Source organism: Haliotis rufescens, unplaced genomic scaffold (genome assembly GCF_023055435.1).
Source record: "Haliotis rufescens isolate VD_foot unplaced genomic scaffold, xgHalRufe1.0.p SCAF_21, whole genome shotgun sequence".
NCBI classification, from domain to species: domain Eukaryota; kingdom Metazoa; phylum Mollusca; class Gastropoda; order Lepetellida; family Haliotidae; genus Haliotis; species Haliotis rufescens.
Window position 1 is genome coordinate 7849239 of NW_025963902.1, and position 19652 is coordinate 7868890.

The 19652-nt window shown below is 41.6% G+C and overlaps 2 protein-coding genes across 2 annotated transcripts in view; one reads left to right on the top strand and one right to left on the bottom strand.

The window, feature by feature from the left end:
* The window catches only part of LOC124111499 (acyl-CoA dehydrogenase family member 10-like), a 37536-nt gene extending 26626 nt beyond the window's left edge, over positions 1-10910 (top strand). The window contains exons 16-22 of the mRNA XM_048401203.1: positions 1065-1202; positions 2269-2359; positions 3227-3385; positions 3568-3740; positions 3853-3996; positions 5602-5679; positions 7964-10910. Of these exons, the coding sequence (XP_048257160.1) occupies positions 1065-1202; positions 2269-2359; positions 3227-3385; positions 3568-3740; positions 3853-3996; positions 5602-5679; positions 7964-8116 (936 nt within the window). The 3' untranslated portion in view covers positions 8117-10910. The remainder of the gene's footprint in view (positions 1-1064; positions 1203-2268; positions 2360-3226; positions 3386-3567; positions 3741-3852; positions 3997-5601; positions 5680-7963) is intronic.
* Positions 10911-11229: 319 nt separating this feature from the next.
* On the bottom strand, positions 11230-18074 carry LOC124111483. Its single transcript, XM_046471204.2, has 6 exons — positions 17873-18074; positions 16799-16909; positions 15169-15259; positions 14136-14300; positions 12837-12937; positions 11230-11326 (listed from the first exon to the last, which is right to left on the bottom strand). The coding sequence occupies exons 1-6, from the start codon at positions 18014-18016 to the stop codon at positions 11279-11281; spliced, it is 660 nt and encodes a 219-aa protein (XP_046327160.2). The 5' UTR covers positions 18017-18074; the 3' UTR covers positions 11230-11278.
* Between the last annotated feature and the right edge of the window lie 1578 nt (positions 18075-19652).

Genomic DNA, 19652 nt, shown 5'->3' on the forward strand with positions numbered 1-19652 from the left:
GCTGTATGTGGGGAAGAGACATGTGAGATACTAAATCTGTACGTGACGAATGTGTCGTACAAGGTTGACGTCATATTGTTTGTCCTGATTGGATAACCTTGATCTTAATAAGGTCACATATGAAAGAGTGAGTGAGTGAGTATGGTTTTACGCTGCTTTTAGCAATATTCCAGTAATATACTTCATGCTGGAACCTTTGTTTTCATTCATAAACTATAACAAGACTGTTTCGGGATTAACACTTTATTAAACGAAACCAGCTCATCACACCATCAAATTAACTTTGCCGTCTGTATTAGTTTTGCATAGATCTTCTACAGACGTATTATATATAATCCATTTACCATGTACAAGACCCGTGAAGATCCGGGGTAGAATAGGTCTTCAGCAACCCATGCTTGTCGTAAAAGGCTACTATGCTTGTCATAACAGGCGACTGACGGGATCGGGTGGTCAGGCTCGCTGACTTGGTTGATGCATGTCATCGTATCCCAATTATGTGGGTCGAGGCTCATGATGTCAATCACTGGATTGTCTGGTCCAGACTGTATTATTTACAGACCGTCATCATATAGCTGGAATATTGCTGAGTGCGGCGTTAAACAACAAACAAACAAATCTGTCCAAAAGTGTTTGTTTATGATTGAACGAATGTACATGGCTGCACTAACAGTTCACTCAAACTGATAAGTCACAACACTAATCATACAATAAATCCCTTTCCTTTGGTCAGATACCATAGAAAGCCAACTCATTTTGTAAAAATGGTATCTATCGGGAATGAGCGTAGTATTCTCTAGTATTCTCTATTTACAGGTAAATTTGCTAGATGAATGCAAACAGTCCTAACAGAAATTTGTATTTTGCCTTTTGAAAACAATTTTGAAAACATCACCAAATGAGTTTGTGATGGTGTTTAAGCTTACCGATGGTATATCTGATCACCTATAAAACACATGGATGAATGTTGTGCGCCCTTGGACCCCCTCTGTATGCAAGGAAAAAAGAAATCCAACTTTTGTTGTTGCTGCAATGCCTTCGTCATCACACCTCATCACTTGCAGATCTTCAACTGCAACGCCCCGGACACGGGCAACATGGAGGTGTTGGTCAAGTACGGGACAGAGGAACAGAAGCGGAGGTGGCTCACGCCGCTCCTCAACGGCCAGATCAGGTCCTGCTTCGGCATGACCGAACCCGAGGTTAGCGGCAGAGAGGATGGTCTTTGATTGGGTTGATTCAGAAAATGTTTACCATTTTAATTAATTTTGGTGGCCTTGTGCATTGCACTTTTGGCCAGATCAGTTTCTGCTTCGGCTTAACCGAACCCGAAATTAGAGACAAAGAGGAAGGTCTTTGGTTTCCTTGATTCAGAAAATGTTCACCATTTTAATTTTGGAACATTGTGGCATTGTACTTTTGGCAAGATCAGGTCCTGTTTGGCATGACCGAACCCAAAGTTAGTGGCAGAGAGGATGGTCTTTGATTTGTTTGATTCAGAAAATGTTTACCATTTGAATTAATTTTGGAACATTGTGGCATTTACTTTTGGCCAGATCAGGTCCTGTTTGGCATGACTGAACCCGAGGTTAGCGGCAGAGAGGATGGTCTTTGATTGGTTTGGTTCAGAAAATGTTTGAGGCATCACACACGATGTCTTTGTTTCTTTCAACTGAGGCCGCCTCCGCGGTCTTGTGGTAGAGCGTCCGCCCGGAGATCGGAAGGTCCGGGGTTTGATCCCCGGCCACGGCATACCAAAAGACGTTAAAAGATGGTACTTGTTGTTACTCTGTCTGGCGCTCGGCATTAAGGGGCTAAAACAAGGACTGGTTGGCTCAGAGTCAGTATGCTGTGTCTGAGTGGGGTATTCAGGTTAAACTGCGGCATAGTATCTCAGTGAGCTAGCACTATAAATCGGCATCAGTCCGGACTAGTACAAGCAGCCACACACACACACACGTGCATGCACGTCGCTATATAAGTGCAATAATCTTGGACGCGACGTTAAACCCAATTTCACCTCACATCTTTCAACTGATGACAAATAGTAGGGATGACATATTTCTGTATTACTTTCAGCCAGTATTAATGTGATGTAACTGCTTTGAGCTGACTCAATCCTCATTCAATAGGCGCCAGATCTGGTTTATTCAATTGAAAATTGACCCTCTCTGATGAACATTTGATGGTATAGTAAAAACATACTAAGGTAATGAACCTACTTGTTTGTGTATTTACGGATATGTTCATTCCCTCTATATCTGCCAGGTTGCTTCCTCCGACGCCACCAACATCCAGTCCTCCATCAGGAGAGATGGCGATTACTACATCATTAACGGACACAAATGGTGGACCTCGAGTAAGTAGCTTGTTTTTTAAGAACATAAAATTTATAAAGTGATTCTGTGGCATTTGATTTTCTAACAAAGCATTTTTTGCCATTGTTTCCATGAAAAAAGACAAAAGAAACTCGGCCATGCCCACAAATGACCTATTTAGGTTTCCTGGTTGGCTGATGATAGAATGGGTGGGGAGCTGTGTTGCAGTATTGTGCTGAACAATGTCACAGATTTTATGTTGTTGTTGACAAATATTTTGGTGTAAAGGAGTCAATTATCAATCTGTTAGGTTATTTTTGTTGAAGTATTTATTCATAATGATTTCAATATATTTTTGCACGTATGGAGTTTTGCTGCACACCAGTGTGCATACTGTAAATCCATTTATGAAAGTATAAAGGTAAGACACGTGTACACACCAGTTTCTACCTTTACACAAGAATGATTGAAGTGCATCCTGAAACAATTCTCTGTGCAGAGTTATGACCCTTAGATGTGCCAGGATGCTGTGATCATCGGTTCAAATCCCAGATTCATGCCCATTATGGATTGATGCTCATGATGTCAATCACTGGATTGTCTGGTCCAGACTTGATTATTTACAGACTGCTGGAATTCATATAGCTGGAATATTGCTGAGTGCTGCGTTAAACAAACAAACAAACAAACAAACAAACAAACAAACATTTGCCTTTTCAGACCTCACACTTCAGGCGTTGCTGCCACATTGATCTGGATATAACTGAAATATTATTATAAGTGGCATAAAACTCGCAATTCCTTATAAAATGACTCATTAATTTTGTTTTGAGGTCAAAATAATTTGTTTTGAAAACACCCTTGAATCTATGAAAACATGTTTATGCCCTTGCTTTTCATGTACCCAGACGCGCTGCACCCGGCCTGCAAGTTGTGCGTGTTCATGGGGAAAACAAGCACCGGCGGCTCTCGATACAGACAGCAGAGCATGATTCTCGTCCCAATGGATGCTCCTGGGGTCAAGGTCGTGAGGCCTCTCTCCGTCTTTGGGTATGACCATGCTCCAGGTATGTATCTGTTACCATACCATGACATACCAATCAAGTGATCATGGAATGCCAATCAGTCAGTGTGACACAAGTTAATCAAACTTGCTTGGCAGAGTTGTGTCCCTTTGATTTTTGATTGTTCAATCCGATATGTGTATCATAATATGAAAAAAAATCACAGTACTTTTCTTTATACACAGGTGGCCACGGTGAGGTCGTGTTTGAAAATGTACGAGTTCCTGCCTCCAACATCCTCTTAGGTGAAGGTCGTGGGTTTGAAATTGCTCAAGGTCGTCTTGGCCCAGGAAGAATACATCACTGCATGAGGTTAATTGGCAATGCAGAACGAGCCCTCAGTCTCATGATTGAAAGGGTAAGAGTGTCACAGAGTTCTCTCATTATGCAATCAAAGAAGAAAGTGTATTGCACATTTGTTATTCGGATCATAATGATGATAGTTAAATTGAATTCCTCATCTGTTGCAGACAAAAAGCAGAATCGCTTTTGGAAAGCCTTTGGCAGCTCAGGGTACAATCCAGGCAGACATTGCCCAGTCCCGGATAGAGATAGAACAGACTCGACTCCTGGTGTTGAAGGCCGCCTACATGATGGACGTGTACGGGAATAAGGTGAGTCTTGTATAGAGATAGAACAGACTCGACACCTGGTGTTGAAGGCTGCCTACATGATGGACGTGTACGGAAATAAGGTTAGTCTTGTATAGAGATAGAACAGACACCTGGTGTTGAAGGCTGCCTACATGATGGATGTGTACGGGAATAAGGTGAGTCTTGTATAGAGATAGAACAGACACCTGGTGTTGAAGATTGCCTACATGATGGACGTGTACAGGAATAAGGCGTGTCTTGTATAGAGATTGAACAGACACCTGGTGTTGAAGACTGCCTACATGATGGACGTGTACAGGAATAAGGTGAGTCTTGTAAAGAGATAGAACAGACTCGACACCTGGTGTTGAAGGCTGCCTACATGATGGACGTGTACGGGAATAAGGTGAGTCTTGTATAGAGATAGAACAGACTTGACACCTGGTGTTGAAGGCTGCCTACATGATGGACGTGTACGGGAATAAGGTGAGTGTTGTATAGAGATAGAACAGACTCGACACCTGGAGTTGAAGGCTGCCTACATGATGGACGTGTACAGGAATAAGGTGAGTCTTGTATAGAGATAGAACAGACTCGACACCTGGTGTTGAAGGCTGCCTACATGATGGACGTGTACGGGAATAAGGTGAGTCTTGTATAGAGATAGAACAGACTCGACACCTGGTGTTGAAGGCTACCTACATGATGGACGTGTACGGAAATAAGGTGAGTCTTGTATAGAGATAGAACAGACTCGACACCTGGTGTTGAAGGCTGCCTACATGATGGACGTGTATGGGAATAAGGTGAGTCTTGTATAGAGATAGAACAGACTCGACACCTGGTGTTGAAGGCTGCCTACATGATGGACGTGTACAGGAATAAGGTGAGTGTTGTATAGAGATAGAACAGACACCTGGTGTTAAAGGCTGCCTACATGATGGACGTGTACGGGAATAAGGTGTCTTGTATAGAGATAGAACAGACACCTGGTGTTGAAGGCTGCCTACATGATGGACGTGTACGGGAACAAGGTGTCTTGTATAGAGATAGAACAGACTCGACACCTGGTGTTGAAGGCTGCCTACATGATGGACGTGTATGGGAATAAGGTGAGTCTTGTATAGAGATAGAACAGACTCGACACCTGGTGTTGAAGGCTGCCTACATGATGGACGTGTACGGGAACAAGGTGTCTTGTATAGAGATAGAACAGACTCGACACCTGGTGTTGAAGGCTGCCTACATGATGGACGTGTATGGGAATAAGGTGAGTCTTGTATAGAGATAGAACAGACTCGACACCTGGTGTTGAAGGCTGCCTACATGATGGACGTGTATGGGAATAAGGTGAGTCTTGTATAGAGATAGAACAGACTCGACACCTGGTGTTGAAGGCTGCCTACATGATGGACGTGTATGAGAATATGGTGAGTGTTGTTTTCAGATATATACATCTTTGGTGAATTTCATAAACAACGATTTAAGTTTATACTAAAGTATACTAAAGCCTTTCTCCAAAATAGCCTGGTTGTAAGGCTTTACCATGCTAAATAAGCTGATGCAGTGACTTATTTCACTATCTTGTGTCTGGGACTTTTTCTGATTCTTCTGCTACATATTTAGGTTGCTGCACCAGAAATTGCAATGATAAAAGTGGCAGCCCCCAGTATGGCCGAGAGAGTGCTGGATAGAGCTATCCAGGTGAGGTCTTTGTCAGTAGACCAGGTTGTCATCCTGATACAGTAGTGTACATTATGAATGACCTGTTATTATATCCAGGGCCACATTCCAATAATGATCTTAGCGCTAAGACAATTGTAACTCTCATGCTTTAGCACAGACTCATGAAAATCGTAGGGCTATTTAAAGGGTTATTTAAGATATTGAATGTAAGATGAATTACAACTTAAAACACTTTCTTGTTTTATAACTTCATGACTTTTCTCCCACATTATGCCGACACGCTGTGAAAAACGAGAATACTGTTCAAAGTGGCGTTAAACCCAAGTAACTCACTCACTCACTATTACTAAATAAACAAACATTACGGGCACAATCTGGTATCGCACAGTTACAAAATATCGTAGATAAAACAACGGACGACAAACTTGTTAAAGTGCAAACGTAGGACTGTGTATTCTCTGGTGATGTGCTTCTGTCTGGTTCGCAATATGGACGGGGTATTTGATCAGTGATTGAAATAAAAAGAACTGCAAGGCTGCCCTCAGGACCCACAGACTTTTGAAGCTGCAGGCTCTGACTAATCTCTTGAGGCCCTCATGTAAAAAACTGCAGCTTATTGTGACAAATAAGTAGACATGTAAATTTACTGCTGGCCCTCACAACTTTGAAACTATGGGCCCAACATGAAATCTACCTGCCACGGGCCTACGGGCAGGCACTTAGTTCTAACACTGTAGATGAGTTACTGTAAATCACAAAATTAATGCGTCTCCAAAAGAATGCGACCGTTGGCCCCTAGCCAAAAATGCGACTCAATATGAATGCGACACCCCTCTCCTCTTATTTACTTACTTAAATTAGAAATTTAATGTGCGCCTTCCGACATATGCGTATTTCGTTCACAGGCCATTTGGTGTTTGATTGAAAAGGGTATGTCCGAGAAGGTGGGACAACCTTGGGGGAGGAGGGTGTGGTATTTTAGGGTTACTTACTTAATTTGGAGAACAAATTTTGAATTTTGAAATATGTCATGCAAAAGGTGGACGGGGGTGGGGGCTAAATGGAGTTTGTGTGTTTTCATAGGTTTAGAATTTTAGGGTTTATTGGCAGCTTATTTGTTGTACTTTTATTTTGAATTTGTCCAAGTAGGCCTGTTTTGATTAGATATATGACTAGTGCGTTAAAGGTTTGTAAGTCATTTAGGGGGTTTAGTACCGTTGCTAGTGTCATTTGATTGTTGCAATTTAGTGTGGATTGGAGTGTTCAGTGTTGCTGTGGATTTATATCTAAAGAAAATGTCCTCTGTCGGGTTTACAGGGGAATCCTCACCTTAATCCAACCTCTCATTAATCTAATCACACACCAAATAGCACCGCTTATTAGCGCTGAGTAGAGTACTTCCGCTAAAACAATACATAGTGTTTTCCTAAGAACAACAGATACTTTTTGTGTTGATTCTGTTGACTGGCATTAAGGTAGTTCAAAGGCGAAAGTGTGGAGAAAGTGTCAACAAAATTAAAGGCGTGTGACAAAACAAAGGCTGTCGATCTAAAAAGTAGTGTGATGAAGCCCATCCATGCGCGCTGGCTCGTGTCGGCCTTTGACGCAGTCGCAAAGAGCAAAGACATTGCGTTGCGTGGGTGGCGTCTGTCTGGACTTGCAGGTGTGATCAGTGATGACATAAGTGAGTAGAACTCTTGTCTTGACCCAAGCAGTGACAATTCACAGGATGTTATTAGTGTTCGAATGACATTGTCCAACTACGGGCCCAACACAAAATCTACCTGCCGCGGGCCTACAGGCAGGCACTTATAGATGTGTTGCTAGTATCTTCAATAGTTTGTAGGAGGGTGACCTTCTAGGTGGGGTTGTGCCTTGTGACGGTGACATGCAGTATACTTTTTGCTTCGTTCCATCATCTTGTGCCAAAGTCTTACCCACGGACCTCAACCCCGTGCATCAGAATAAAGTGTAGGTGGGGAAGGTCTATTTCGAGATGAAATGTACCCCTATAATGAAAGGACGTTTTCTTGAATTAAGAGTGAGTGAGTATGGTGTTACTCCACATTTAGCACTATTACAGCAATATCCCAGTGGGGGACACCAGAAACGAGCGTCACACAATATACTCATGTAGGGAATCGAACCTGGGTCTTTGGCGTGACGAGCGAACACTTAAACCACTAGGCTACCCCACGTCCCCTTTGAATGAAGACTAAGTGAGGAAGATGCCATGAGATTAAAAACTTCCATCTATTAAAAATATCTAAAAAATAATTATGGTTTGTTTCCATGGTTGCAGGCCCATGGAGGAGCTGGTGTCAGTGACGACTTTCCTTTGGCGGCCATGTTTGCTCAGGTTCGTACCCTCCGATTTGCCGATGGCCCTGACGAAGTACATCGGCGCTCAGTAGCCAGGATGGAATATGCCAAATCGGTCAAGTCAAGTTTATAGGGCCTGTGTAGAAGTAACGCTCTGATAACAAGTGATCAAGAGAAAGGGTCTCTGTATATTTCAATCTTATATGAAAAGTATTCAACACTTTGATTTTCAGAACAAACTTCCTGATTTATGTTTGGAGATCTCAGCAAGGTGGTACCCCAATGAGTGCTATTATTATACCCCGCCATGAAGTGGAAGGGGGATATAGGAATGGGTGCTGTCCTTCCGTCTGTAACATTTCGTTTCCGGAGCAGTACTCTTAACCCATGAGAGATATCTTAACCAAACTTGGCACATAGATATGTCTAGTGCTGAACTAGTGCCTTTATATTTTGGGATTTTTGAAAAATGTATTTTTTTGTTTCGATCGCAAGACTGAAAAATGGCGATAGTGCTCATTTCAGGAGCATATCTTAAAAACTGTAAATATTTCTTGCCTTGCACACAGCCGGACATGTCATATTGGCAGGGGATATGAATATTTCATGCTTGTTACTTTTGGTATCGAAAGATGTTTTCCACAAAAGGACCTGTTGTCATCCATTACACAAACATTGTGTGAGGATTATTCTTGTGATACAATATGGGCATTGCATTTGTGTCTTAGAGCATTGTTCTTCTGTTTTCATCCTGTCCCACAAATGTGGACTTCCCACTGCATCGACCATCATTATCCTACACCCTTGTCATTATATGTGACCCATCAGGATATAGGGACCTTAAGGGTGCTAGATACAATTGTGTCGTCATAAAGAAAGACGTTTCCGGCTTAGTTTACGAGAAAATACACACGTAATCTTAATCTCTGCATATAAAACAATGCCTTTGAGAGCAGGAAATACATTTTAAATGTTAAAATCATCATGTCTAGTGATGTTTTATATCAAATTTCATACTTTTATTGACCAAGTTTGTAATGCCTGTTTATTCACCTGAAGTCTTTGAAGGGATACGATAACGCTCTTCAATTATTCGGACCCCGAGGGTAGGGTTGTTTGTTTTTTAAAATGTCCGGACAGAAAAATTTAAATGTCCAGTAAACAATATTTTAAATCGGACATTTGAGATTCCCAATGGGACATGTCCTGCGCATTTGAGCGTTTCCGGACCCCTGGTTTGACGTCAACTTGTTCCGTAAAAATCGCCTTATGTGAGGACAGTACAAAAATATCTTATTTTTATCCCATCAGTTCGTAATGTAATAAAACATTATTTCAAAACATTTCAGCATACATGTCTACGTTCAAATAATCGGACATTATATCTGAAACCTGCAATTCTGTGTCATGCTATAATTACAACACTTTGGCTCAAGACGTTAGTTGTTTAGGAGCTACTGTTGTTGATATTGTTTAATACAGATTCTCTTATACTACTCTAAAGAAGTTAAGGACCACCTGATTAATATCAGATTAATATGGTTGATCTATCATGGCATGATTACCCATAATACAGTAGAACATGGATATAACGAACAACAAGGGACCGGAGAAATCAGTTTGTTGTGTATGTTGTTCGTTATATACGTTTTCGTGGAAATGTTCCCAATCTTTGATAAAACAAAACACAATACACGTCATAGGAGCATTGATTTGTATTAGCAGTGATCACTTCATAGCATTAAATTGATAACATTTCATAACATTCATTTAATAACATTAAATAGAACATTTTTAGAACATTGTTTATCAAGTATGTATTTAGCATTTCACGATTTACATACGGGGAGATGTACAGTTGGTGCTTTTGCTCTGGCCTTGGTTTGCTGGCTGCATTAGTGAAAATACATCAATGAGATCAGCCAAACTATCGAATGATGTCATCATGTTTTGCGTATCAGGAGAATCTTAAGTGATTTAATGTTTGTTTAAAAGACAAGATTCGTCCAATTACATGTACAGGTAAGATTAACATTAAGCAAGTTTAATTTTGTTGAATCGTCACGGCTGATTGTGTTCATTCGCCGTGATTGTGTTGATTCGCCACTGATTCGTACAGCAAATTGTCAGGGACACTTGACACTGAGTGAGATTTCTCAGTTCGCTATACACGTCACTAATTAGTGGTATTGTCGGGGATCAGATATGAGTTTGCTATATATGTTTGTTTGCTGTAGAGAGTTCGTAATATACGTAATATTTATATAATATATAGGAGATAAATCAGGGATTTTGTAACAGTTCGTTGTATCCGTTTGTTTGTTCTATCCATGTTCTACTGTAATATGAAAAATGGGGTGGTCCTTAACTTCTTTTGAGTAGTATATATTACTCTCTATCTATACAGAGTGAATATATTCTGGGTGTTTTTGATATGGTGCTGTTGGGTACAACTAGTGTCCGACAACTATTTAGATATCCTAGAGAAGCAGAATACCTGGACATTAAGAAGTTCAGGTGAGAGATGAGATCATTGAGTGAACTATGAACACAAACTTGGTTGCTTGTCCAGCGTAACAAGTATGTCCAACAATCACTACTGCTAATTCAGATTCAATAGCTCATGTTTATTTATGTGAGTGAGTATGTATTGTTTTACACCGCTTTTAGCAATATTTCAGCAATATCACGGTTGGGGACACCTGACATGGGCTTCACACATTGTACCCATGTCGGGATTTGAGCCCGGGTCTTCGGCGTGACGAGTGAACGCTTTAACCACTAGGCTACCAGACCGCCCCTTATTTATGTGAACTATATGCTGTTAATCAATGTTCCACATTGTTGTTATTGAATGGATGTATGATTTTTACATGATTTTATTATATATCTTGTAATAGTATTTTGATTGTTAATATATATTCAGTATTTTTATACAGATCATTTTATATTAACCAAATAAATAAATATTTTTCATAAACCATTCTCGTCTCTTGTCTTATCAAATGTTGCTTAGAGTGAGTGTGGTGAGCGGAAGAGGATGTAGGAAAATCAATCACTGGTTTGTCTGGTGGAGACTCGATTATTTACAAGCTTCTGTGGAATCGCTGGAATATGGCTGACTGTGGCATATAACAACAGACTAACGAACCGTCAGAGTGAACCAGTACACAGTTTGGATTGGGATACCCTTGCAATTTCAAGCGAACTGCTTCATCTAATTGAAAAGTTCCTTATGACAATTGGTGATTTGCTAGTTACATGGCCTTTATTGCTACAGACTGTATGTAGTCAGTCAAAAGGAGAGGTATCCCACTTTCAGTCTGTAGGGTTTGGGAGTAGTCTGCAAAACAACACAAAACCATTACCATACCCTTCTCACTCACACAACAGATCGTTAAACGTGAAATCATGTTCCACTGCAACAATGATTCTGTTTTCAGAGCTCCAGATAAGCTTTTGGTGTTGTTGGTATTTTACCCATGCATTTTAAAATCATTGGGTATCAGTAATTCTATCTGGGTATTCAAATTTCTGTTACCCACTAGTTTTTACACATGTGGGTATTTAAGTTAAATATTTAAAAACACTATTCATCTAGTCCCTGCAAACTGGTGTCGTGTGGGTTCGAGAGCTTTATAGGACTAAAAAATACCACGCTACTTCCACAAGAAAGTGTGATGGCAAATGATCATGATGTAACTGTCATCGTGGAGTTTGGCAAGGTTGACGGAATGTCCGTTTATAATTTCAAAATAAGTTGCTGATTTGCTAATCGAATACGCAGGGTTACTTCACAATATTTTGATGATACGCACAAGTTTTATTTTTGTAGCGAATCTGTAATGTTCGTTGCGTATTTGATACGCTTGGATTGTATATATTTTACTGCGTATTTCTGCATTTTTTATGCGTATTTTACGCAGATACGCAGCTTATCTGGAGCTCTGGTTTGGATGTTTGAATGGAGGTTGAATTGTCGTTGAAACAAATTATTTTGGTATCGTTCTTTTCAATTTTCAAGGAGGAACATCTTTACTCCTCATAAATTATTTGTTGATGCTTGATCTTAGAACTTAATTGGGTTATTAACTGATGTTTTCCTGGTAACTGATGCCCTGCTGAAATGAAAAGTATAGAATAGTTATCAAGTCTACAGGTTTCTCTCTATTCATCACTGAAAACTGGTAGGGCAGGACATGCTTAGTTTTTTCGCGAACACCTGGTGTCATCACTGATTTTCAGTGGTTCATTCATATAATGTTCACAGCTATTTACCCTTCACGCCAAGTGGAATCTGTTTCTGTGGATAAAATAGATTGGTTGTTCTCTATCGTCCCAGGCAAAGGAGTTAACTGACTACAAAAGTCGAACAAGGATGGAATTATGAAGTTATATTTTGGCTGGACTAATGAGTCTGTGTATAGTCCAATCAAAATCAAGTGTCGAAGTCGACATCCGGTTGTAAACTGCCATGCACATTTTGTCGATTGCAGGATTTGCAAAGCATGTGTACTAGCTCGGCGTCAACAGATATTTTCCAAATCTTTTCATGTTTTTAATCAAGGTGCAGATGTGATTGTATGAACTTCGCGAAGTAAGAACCTTTTGATTGACTGGGCACTTCCATTTTGTTTGAAGCAAATGCAAGTGACATGAGAGGTGGAATCTGATTAGTCAATAGAAGGGACATAGAAGGGACATAACTCGTAAAAGCCACAGGTGGCGCTACAAACGAGCTAAAAAATTCCAGCCCAATTCGGCAAGGGTGGAAACTGGATTTTGATATATAGTCATTTTGCTCCCTTGCCTCGGGAACATGATTTTCACTTGCATTGACAATTTATTTTCACCTGGTACACTGCGTCTCCGCAACTTGGAGGAGGGGTGAAGACTGCAGCACTGACTGCCGTGTGTGTGATGTTCTGGATCCATACTGTCTCAAACACAGATACTGAAAAAATCAGAGTGAGTGAATGTTGTTGACGCTGCTGTCAGAGTGGCCTCTAAACAAACCTATGCTTTTGGGGTACGATGATGCCCAATCGGCAAGGACTTGCATTTTAACCACTTGACCCTTGAAGAAATGTATCCAATACCTAAGCGCTTTGCCTATATGCACTAATTTGCGATTTTAGAAATATTCAAATTTGGTTGCAGTTATGATTTTAAGGGTCCTGTCAAAACTACATGAGGTGTTGAGAAGGAACAGCCTTGATGGCTTTAACGACTGGGCGGATGTGAGATCTGAACATTGTGCACACTGAGAAAATGCAATAACCACTTGTCTATCTCATATCCTTTACAGCGTCAGCCCGGAGAGCGGAAGGTCCGGGGTTCGATCCCCGGCCGCGTCATACCAAAAGACGTTAAAAGATGGTACTTGTTACCCTGTCTGGCGCTCGGCATTAAGGGGCTAAAACAAGGACTGGTCGGCTCGGAGTCAGTATACTGTGTCTGAGTGGGGTATTCATGTCAAACTGCGGCATGTTATCTCAGTGTGCTAGCACTATAAATCGGCATCAGTCCGGACTAGTACAAGCAGCCACACACACACACACACGTGCATGCATGCTGCTATATAAGTGCAATAATCTTGGATGGACGCGACGTTAAACCCAATTTCACCTCACCTCATATCCTTAAAGTATCATTCCCATAAAACAAACTTAGTAACAGTGAGTGAGTTTGTTTTAATGCCGCTTTCTACAGTATTACAGTTATAGCACAGTGTGTCAGCTTCATGTGGGAGGAAAGTGATGCAGCTGTCAGACGTTTACCACTTCGGTGAAACCCACGAGCATGGGTATGGTGCATAATCAGGGCAAACTGGGATTCGAACCCACAGTCATAGATTTCTGGTGGGGCGGTCGGGTAGCCTAGTGGTTGAAGCGTTTGCTCGTCACGCCTAAGATCCCGGGTTCGATTCCCGACATGGGTACAATGTGTGAAGCCCATATCTGGTGGCCCCACAGTGATATTGCTGGAATATTGCTGAAAGCGGCGTAAAACCAAACTCACTCACTCACTAGGTTTCTGGCGTGCCCAAGGGACGCAATGCTGCACAGAGAATTGCGCCGCCTTAGACGCCTGGGCCACCCGTGCCACCAAGCTGGTAACAAAGTATTTGGAATACAAGAACTGAGGTTTACCTCCATCCTGGTCGGTGCCATACGTATCCAGTAGGACCGGTTGCTTAAAGTAGGTGTAGGTCAGTTCGGTCGTCAGGTTGCCAACCTCCCATTTAAATCTCTGTGTGGGCACCATGTTTGGGAGGGATCCTAGCGGAGACTTCAGCCAGATTTCCTGTGTCATGTCTGAAAACAAGAAGGACAATAGCAATCTCCAAGATGGCCACGACAACACGTCCTGGAGAATGTGTTCAATCTGTGTGGAACTTTGCGCTGGGTAGCCTTGGACAAGGCGAGGTTAAATGGCGTTTAATGTCGCGTTCAAGATTATTTCACTCTAAAATTGACGTGTATGCTCGTGTATGTGGCTGCTTGTACCAGTCCGGACTTTTTATGGTGCTAGCCCACTGAGATACCATGCCGCAATTAAAGTCGAATAACCCAACCAGACACTGTACACCGATTTGTATCGACCAGTATCCCCTTAACGCCGGACGCCCGCAGGGTAACAACATGTACCGTCTTTCACTGTCTTTTGGTATGAGGGGTGGTCGGGTAGCCTAGTGGTTAAAGCGTTCGCTCGTCACGCCAAAGACCCGGGTTCTATTCCCGACATGGGTACAATGTGTGAGGCCCATTTCTGGTGTCCCCTACCGTGATATTCCTGGAATATTGCTAAAAGCGGCGTAAAACCATACTCACTCACTACTCACTTTTGGTATGACGTGGCCAGGGGATCAAAACACTGAGCTTCAGCGTTCTGAGTAGACGATCTATCCACTGCACCTCCCAGTTGTCCCTGTACCCATGTGTAATAGGGGCCACTTTGGCAAAACCTACCAGCAAGGGTATGGCCATGGCGTTGACCATGAAGAATAAAAACCAGGACGAATAAGGGGTCCGAATTCGCGAACGAAGGATCCTGGCTCGTCAAAGGGACGCAACTAGGCCACGAATGTCCTCTAAAGAAAAGTCAGAATAGCCAGCTTAGTACAGCAGCAATTGTATTATTGTGCTTTAGGCACTGGAGACCCTTCCAAAAGAAATGACTTACTTGGCATGCACACCTTCTCGAAAGGCTCATACAAGGCCAGCTTCACACACGTCTCTTTGCCATCGACTGTGAACACATCATACAACGTCTCCTGGTGAAGAAAAAATGCTGTCCATGAAAGGTATTTAACGGGTTGTAAGTGAAACAAACGTTGGGATACCTCGCAGATTCTTCATGCGCGAGGGTGACTATGCAGAGAACAGCAATCTCATTAAAATAAGAGCTAAGTTCTCGCTTCCGCAAAACAATGATCTGAGGACATCCCATTACGAGTCACGGCAGAACGACTTTTTCGCGAACTTTGACCGACCAATGAAATGAATAGCAAGAAGTCGATTTCAGCCAATGAGAAAGCTGCTTTCTCGAGCTTTTCGGCACTCGTTTCAACCTGGCGACTTCCATTTCAGACTACGCTTGATAAATATGTTGACACAGTTCTCGATTAAAATTTTGAAAACTAAACAAACAATCATCCCTAAATGTCTAATATATGGTTGAGATTGTATGGCAGTGCTTCCCATGTGCTGTGCAACGCCTCCTCCGTTTAAATGTTTATCCCACGGAAGCGAGAGATAGACGATAATTTTGACGGAATCAGTCGTACGGGCCGTAACTGTCGTTCGGAATATCCCGTTTTAACGTTTTCGAGGTTGCATGATTAGAAAACAAATTCCGACTGTCACTTTCATGATCTGGTAAGCGACGCTTTGATTGGTCGGATGAAAGGTCGTTCTGACGTGACCCGTAATGGGATGTCCTCAGATCTTTGTTTAGCGATAACGAGAACTAAGATCTGATTTTAATGAGATTGAGAGAACAGTCATTAGAGTCCCATCGGTGTTTGGTTGGAATCTCCGATTGTTGTCCTTGGTACGTGAGGACCATACATGCATGTATCTACACCGAGATATAACTGGAATACCTTTCATAACGGCATTAAACCCATTTCATTCACTCACTCATCAGGTTGGGACAAGACACGTAGCGGATGGATGTGTGAAACCAGTTCTCACCACCAGTTCCGTGTTTCAGGAAAAGCACATCCTTGGTGATATATTGCTTACTGCTGATCACAAGATTTGAAATAAATAATTTTGAAAATTTTAATTCAGTGTCCAATCCATTCTGGGTTATATATTATGGCGGGTAGAACCACCTGATATTCACTATTTGATAGTGATTACTGGGCCCGTGAAGATCCGGGGTAGAGTAGGTCTTCAGCAGCCCATGCTTCCCGTAAAAGGCGACAATGCTTGTCGTAAGAGGAGACTAACGGGATCGGGTGTTCAGGCTCGCTGACTTGGTTAATGAATGTCATCGTATGCCAATTGCGTGAATCGATGCTCATGATATCAATCACTGGATTGTCTGGTCCAGACTCGATTATTTACAAACCGCCGTCATATAGCTGGAATATAGCTGAGTGCGGCGTTAAACAACAAACAAACAAACAAGATAATGATTAGTAAACACACTCGTGATATAATCAGAATCTTACAATAGCTTTAAGCAGAGTTTTCTTATGCACGTGGAAAGGGTTTTATTAGTTTTATTGACTTGATTTAGATTATATTATTCAAATTTTTTTAAACATTTGAAATGGATAATCTTGAACAATTTGTGTACTTACGTTTGGGTAGTCATAGAGGCGGAATGTCAGGAATGGTTGTCCCTCCTTCTGTCCATACTCCTCTCTCGCTATCATTCTTCTATCTTCGTCATAGAAGATCTTCTCCGTGCTCTACGATACAACAACACAACGTAAGATGACGTTCCGTACCTCACGCTACGTTATTTGATCAGTTGGTTGTCAGTCAGCTTTCCCTTTAAGTCGAGGAATATTCCAGCAGCTCCAGCCATTGGTGTCTACATTTAAGAAATTGAGTCTACGAAGATTTTAAGAAGAATCCCACGACTCTTACTCAAAAGATGTTTGATCAGGTTACAACATTCAAGTCCTCAGTGAAGCTCTCAAAAATGTTTGTGGTAGACATGTGGAGGATGTGGTGTTCGATGCAATTCCCTACTTAGACTTGTACCAATTGTTCCAACGGGTTTTGTTCCAGGTGAACACTTAACCTGCCTTTGCGTGTGTTTGTGATGGTGCCACCGGCGTAGCAGGATATGCTCATGGTATTGCGAAAACATGGTATCATCACTGTTTGATAGTGATTCATAAACACATGCTCACGATATCGTCGGAATCATAGAGTCGACTTATTAAGATATCAGTGCCATAACAGTCAATAAGACTTAGTCTTTTAATTTAACTTAATTGTCCGTTTAATCACCGTAAGGTAAAACTACTTCCCTGTCTATACTTGCCTATTATTCACCTCATCCCTGTATTGTGTCAACTCCGATAAATATATATATCTATTATACATTGAGTCGAGCCAAATGGCTCACGTGTCATAATTACTTATTATTGTTATTATTCTCATGACTGAATACCCTTTCCATATCCAACCAAAATCGATTGTACGACTGTTTATATCATGAGCATGTGACACCCGTCACAAACACATGCAAAGGCAAGCTAATTGTTTACCTGTAAAAAAACACGGGGACATATTGTACAAGTCAAAATAGGGAATTTAACACACGGCTAAAGACAGATTCGAGTTATTTTGGATTAATTTATTTTGGGAACAATATGATTTCAGTCCAGGGTCCACTTACTTTAACATCAAGCTACACTCACGTCTGTCAGGTGAAATCCAAGCGGTGTGTACTCCCCCCTAAACTTGGCGGCAACGCAGTTGAACTGTTTCCGTAGACATCCATCAAACTGAGAGTCCGAAGGTAAAACATGCACCACCACCAAGTAATATAGAACCAGCAGCATGACGCCGCCCAGACCTAGAACACAGTTTAGTGGTCGAGGTGTATTATCTGGCACATGTTATGCAGGTCAGGCCTGGGAGATAAGGAGCTACATGTGTATGTAGAGTTTGTTATAAATAATAACTTGTATAACGATAGGTAATTCTACAAGTCTGAATAATAGACTGATCAGGTGAGGTGAGGTGAAATTGGGTTTAACGTCGCGTCCAAGATTATTGCACTTATATAGCGACGTGCATGCACGTGTATGTGTGTGTGTGGCTGCTTGTACTAGTCCGGACTGATGCCGATTTATAGTGCTAGCTCACTGAGATACCATGCCGCAGTTTAACATGAATACCCCACTCAGACACAGTATACTGACTCCGAGCCGACCAGTCCTTGTTTTAGCCCCTTAATGCCGAGCGCCAGACAGGGTAACAACAAGTACAATCTTTTAACGTCTTTTTGTATGACGCGGCCAGGGATCGAACCCTGGACCTTCCGCTCTCCGGGCGGACGCTCAACCACTAGACCACGGAGGCGGTCAGACTGATCAGGAGTAGAACCTGAATGAGTAGAGAGAATATTTGCATACGTATGCAAGTGGAAGTTGTAGATGCCCGCATGGAAGATATTGATGAAGTGGAACGTTTAGGTCAGGATAGAGGATGTATGTGGATGTCGGATGAAGAAGTAGAAGTATGAATAGTGGAAGTATGAAAAGTAGAAACACAATATGCTGATAGATGCAAACCTATGGGAGCTGGAGGTTACACATGAAAGAAGTGGATACATGGACGGAGATAGCAGATGTAAACACAAGGAAGTTGAGGAAATGGAATCTGGAGGTTACACATGAAAGAAGTAGATACATGGACGGGGATAGCAGATGTAAACACATGTAAGTTTAGGAAATGGAATCTTGAGGTTGTACATGAAAGAAGTGGATACATGGACTGGGATAGCAGATGTAAACACATGTAAGTTGAAGAAATGGAATCTTGAGGTTGTACATGAAAGAAGTGGATACATGGACGGGGATAGCAGATGTAAACACATGTAAGTTGAGGAAATGGAATCTTGAGGTTACACATGAAAGAAGTGGATACATGGACGGGGGTAGCAGATGTAAACACATGTAAGTTGAGGAAATGGAATCTTGAGGTTACACATGAAAGAAGTAGATACATGGACGGGGGTAGCAGATGTAAACACATGGAAGTTGAAGAAATGGAATCTTGAGGTTACATATGAAAGAAGTAGATGCATGGACGGGGATAGCAGATGTAAACACATGGAAGTTGAGGAAATGGAATCTTGAGGTTACACATGAAAGAAGTAGATACATGGACGGGGATAGCAGATGTAAACACATGTAAGTTGAGGAAATGGAATCTTCAGGTTGTACATGAAAGAAGTGGATACATGGACGGGATAGCAGATGTATACACAAGGAAGTTGAGGAAATGGAATCTTGAGGTTACACATGAAAGAAGTGGATACATGGACGGGGATAGCAGATGTATACACAAGGAAGTTGAGGAAATGGAATCTTGAGGTTATACATGAAAGAAGTAGATACATGGACGGGGATAGCAGATGTAAACACATGGAAGTTGAGGAAATGGAATCTTGAGGTTACACATGAAAGAAGT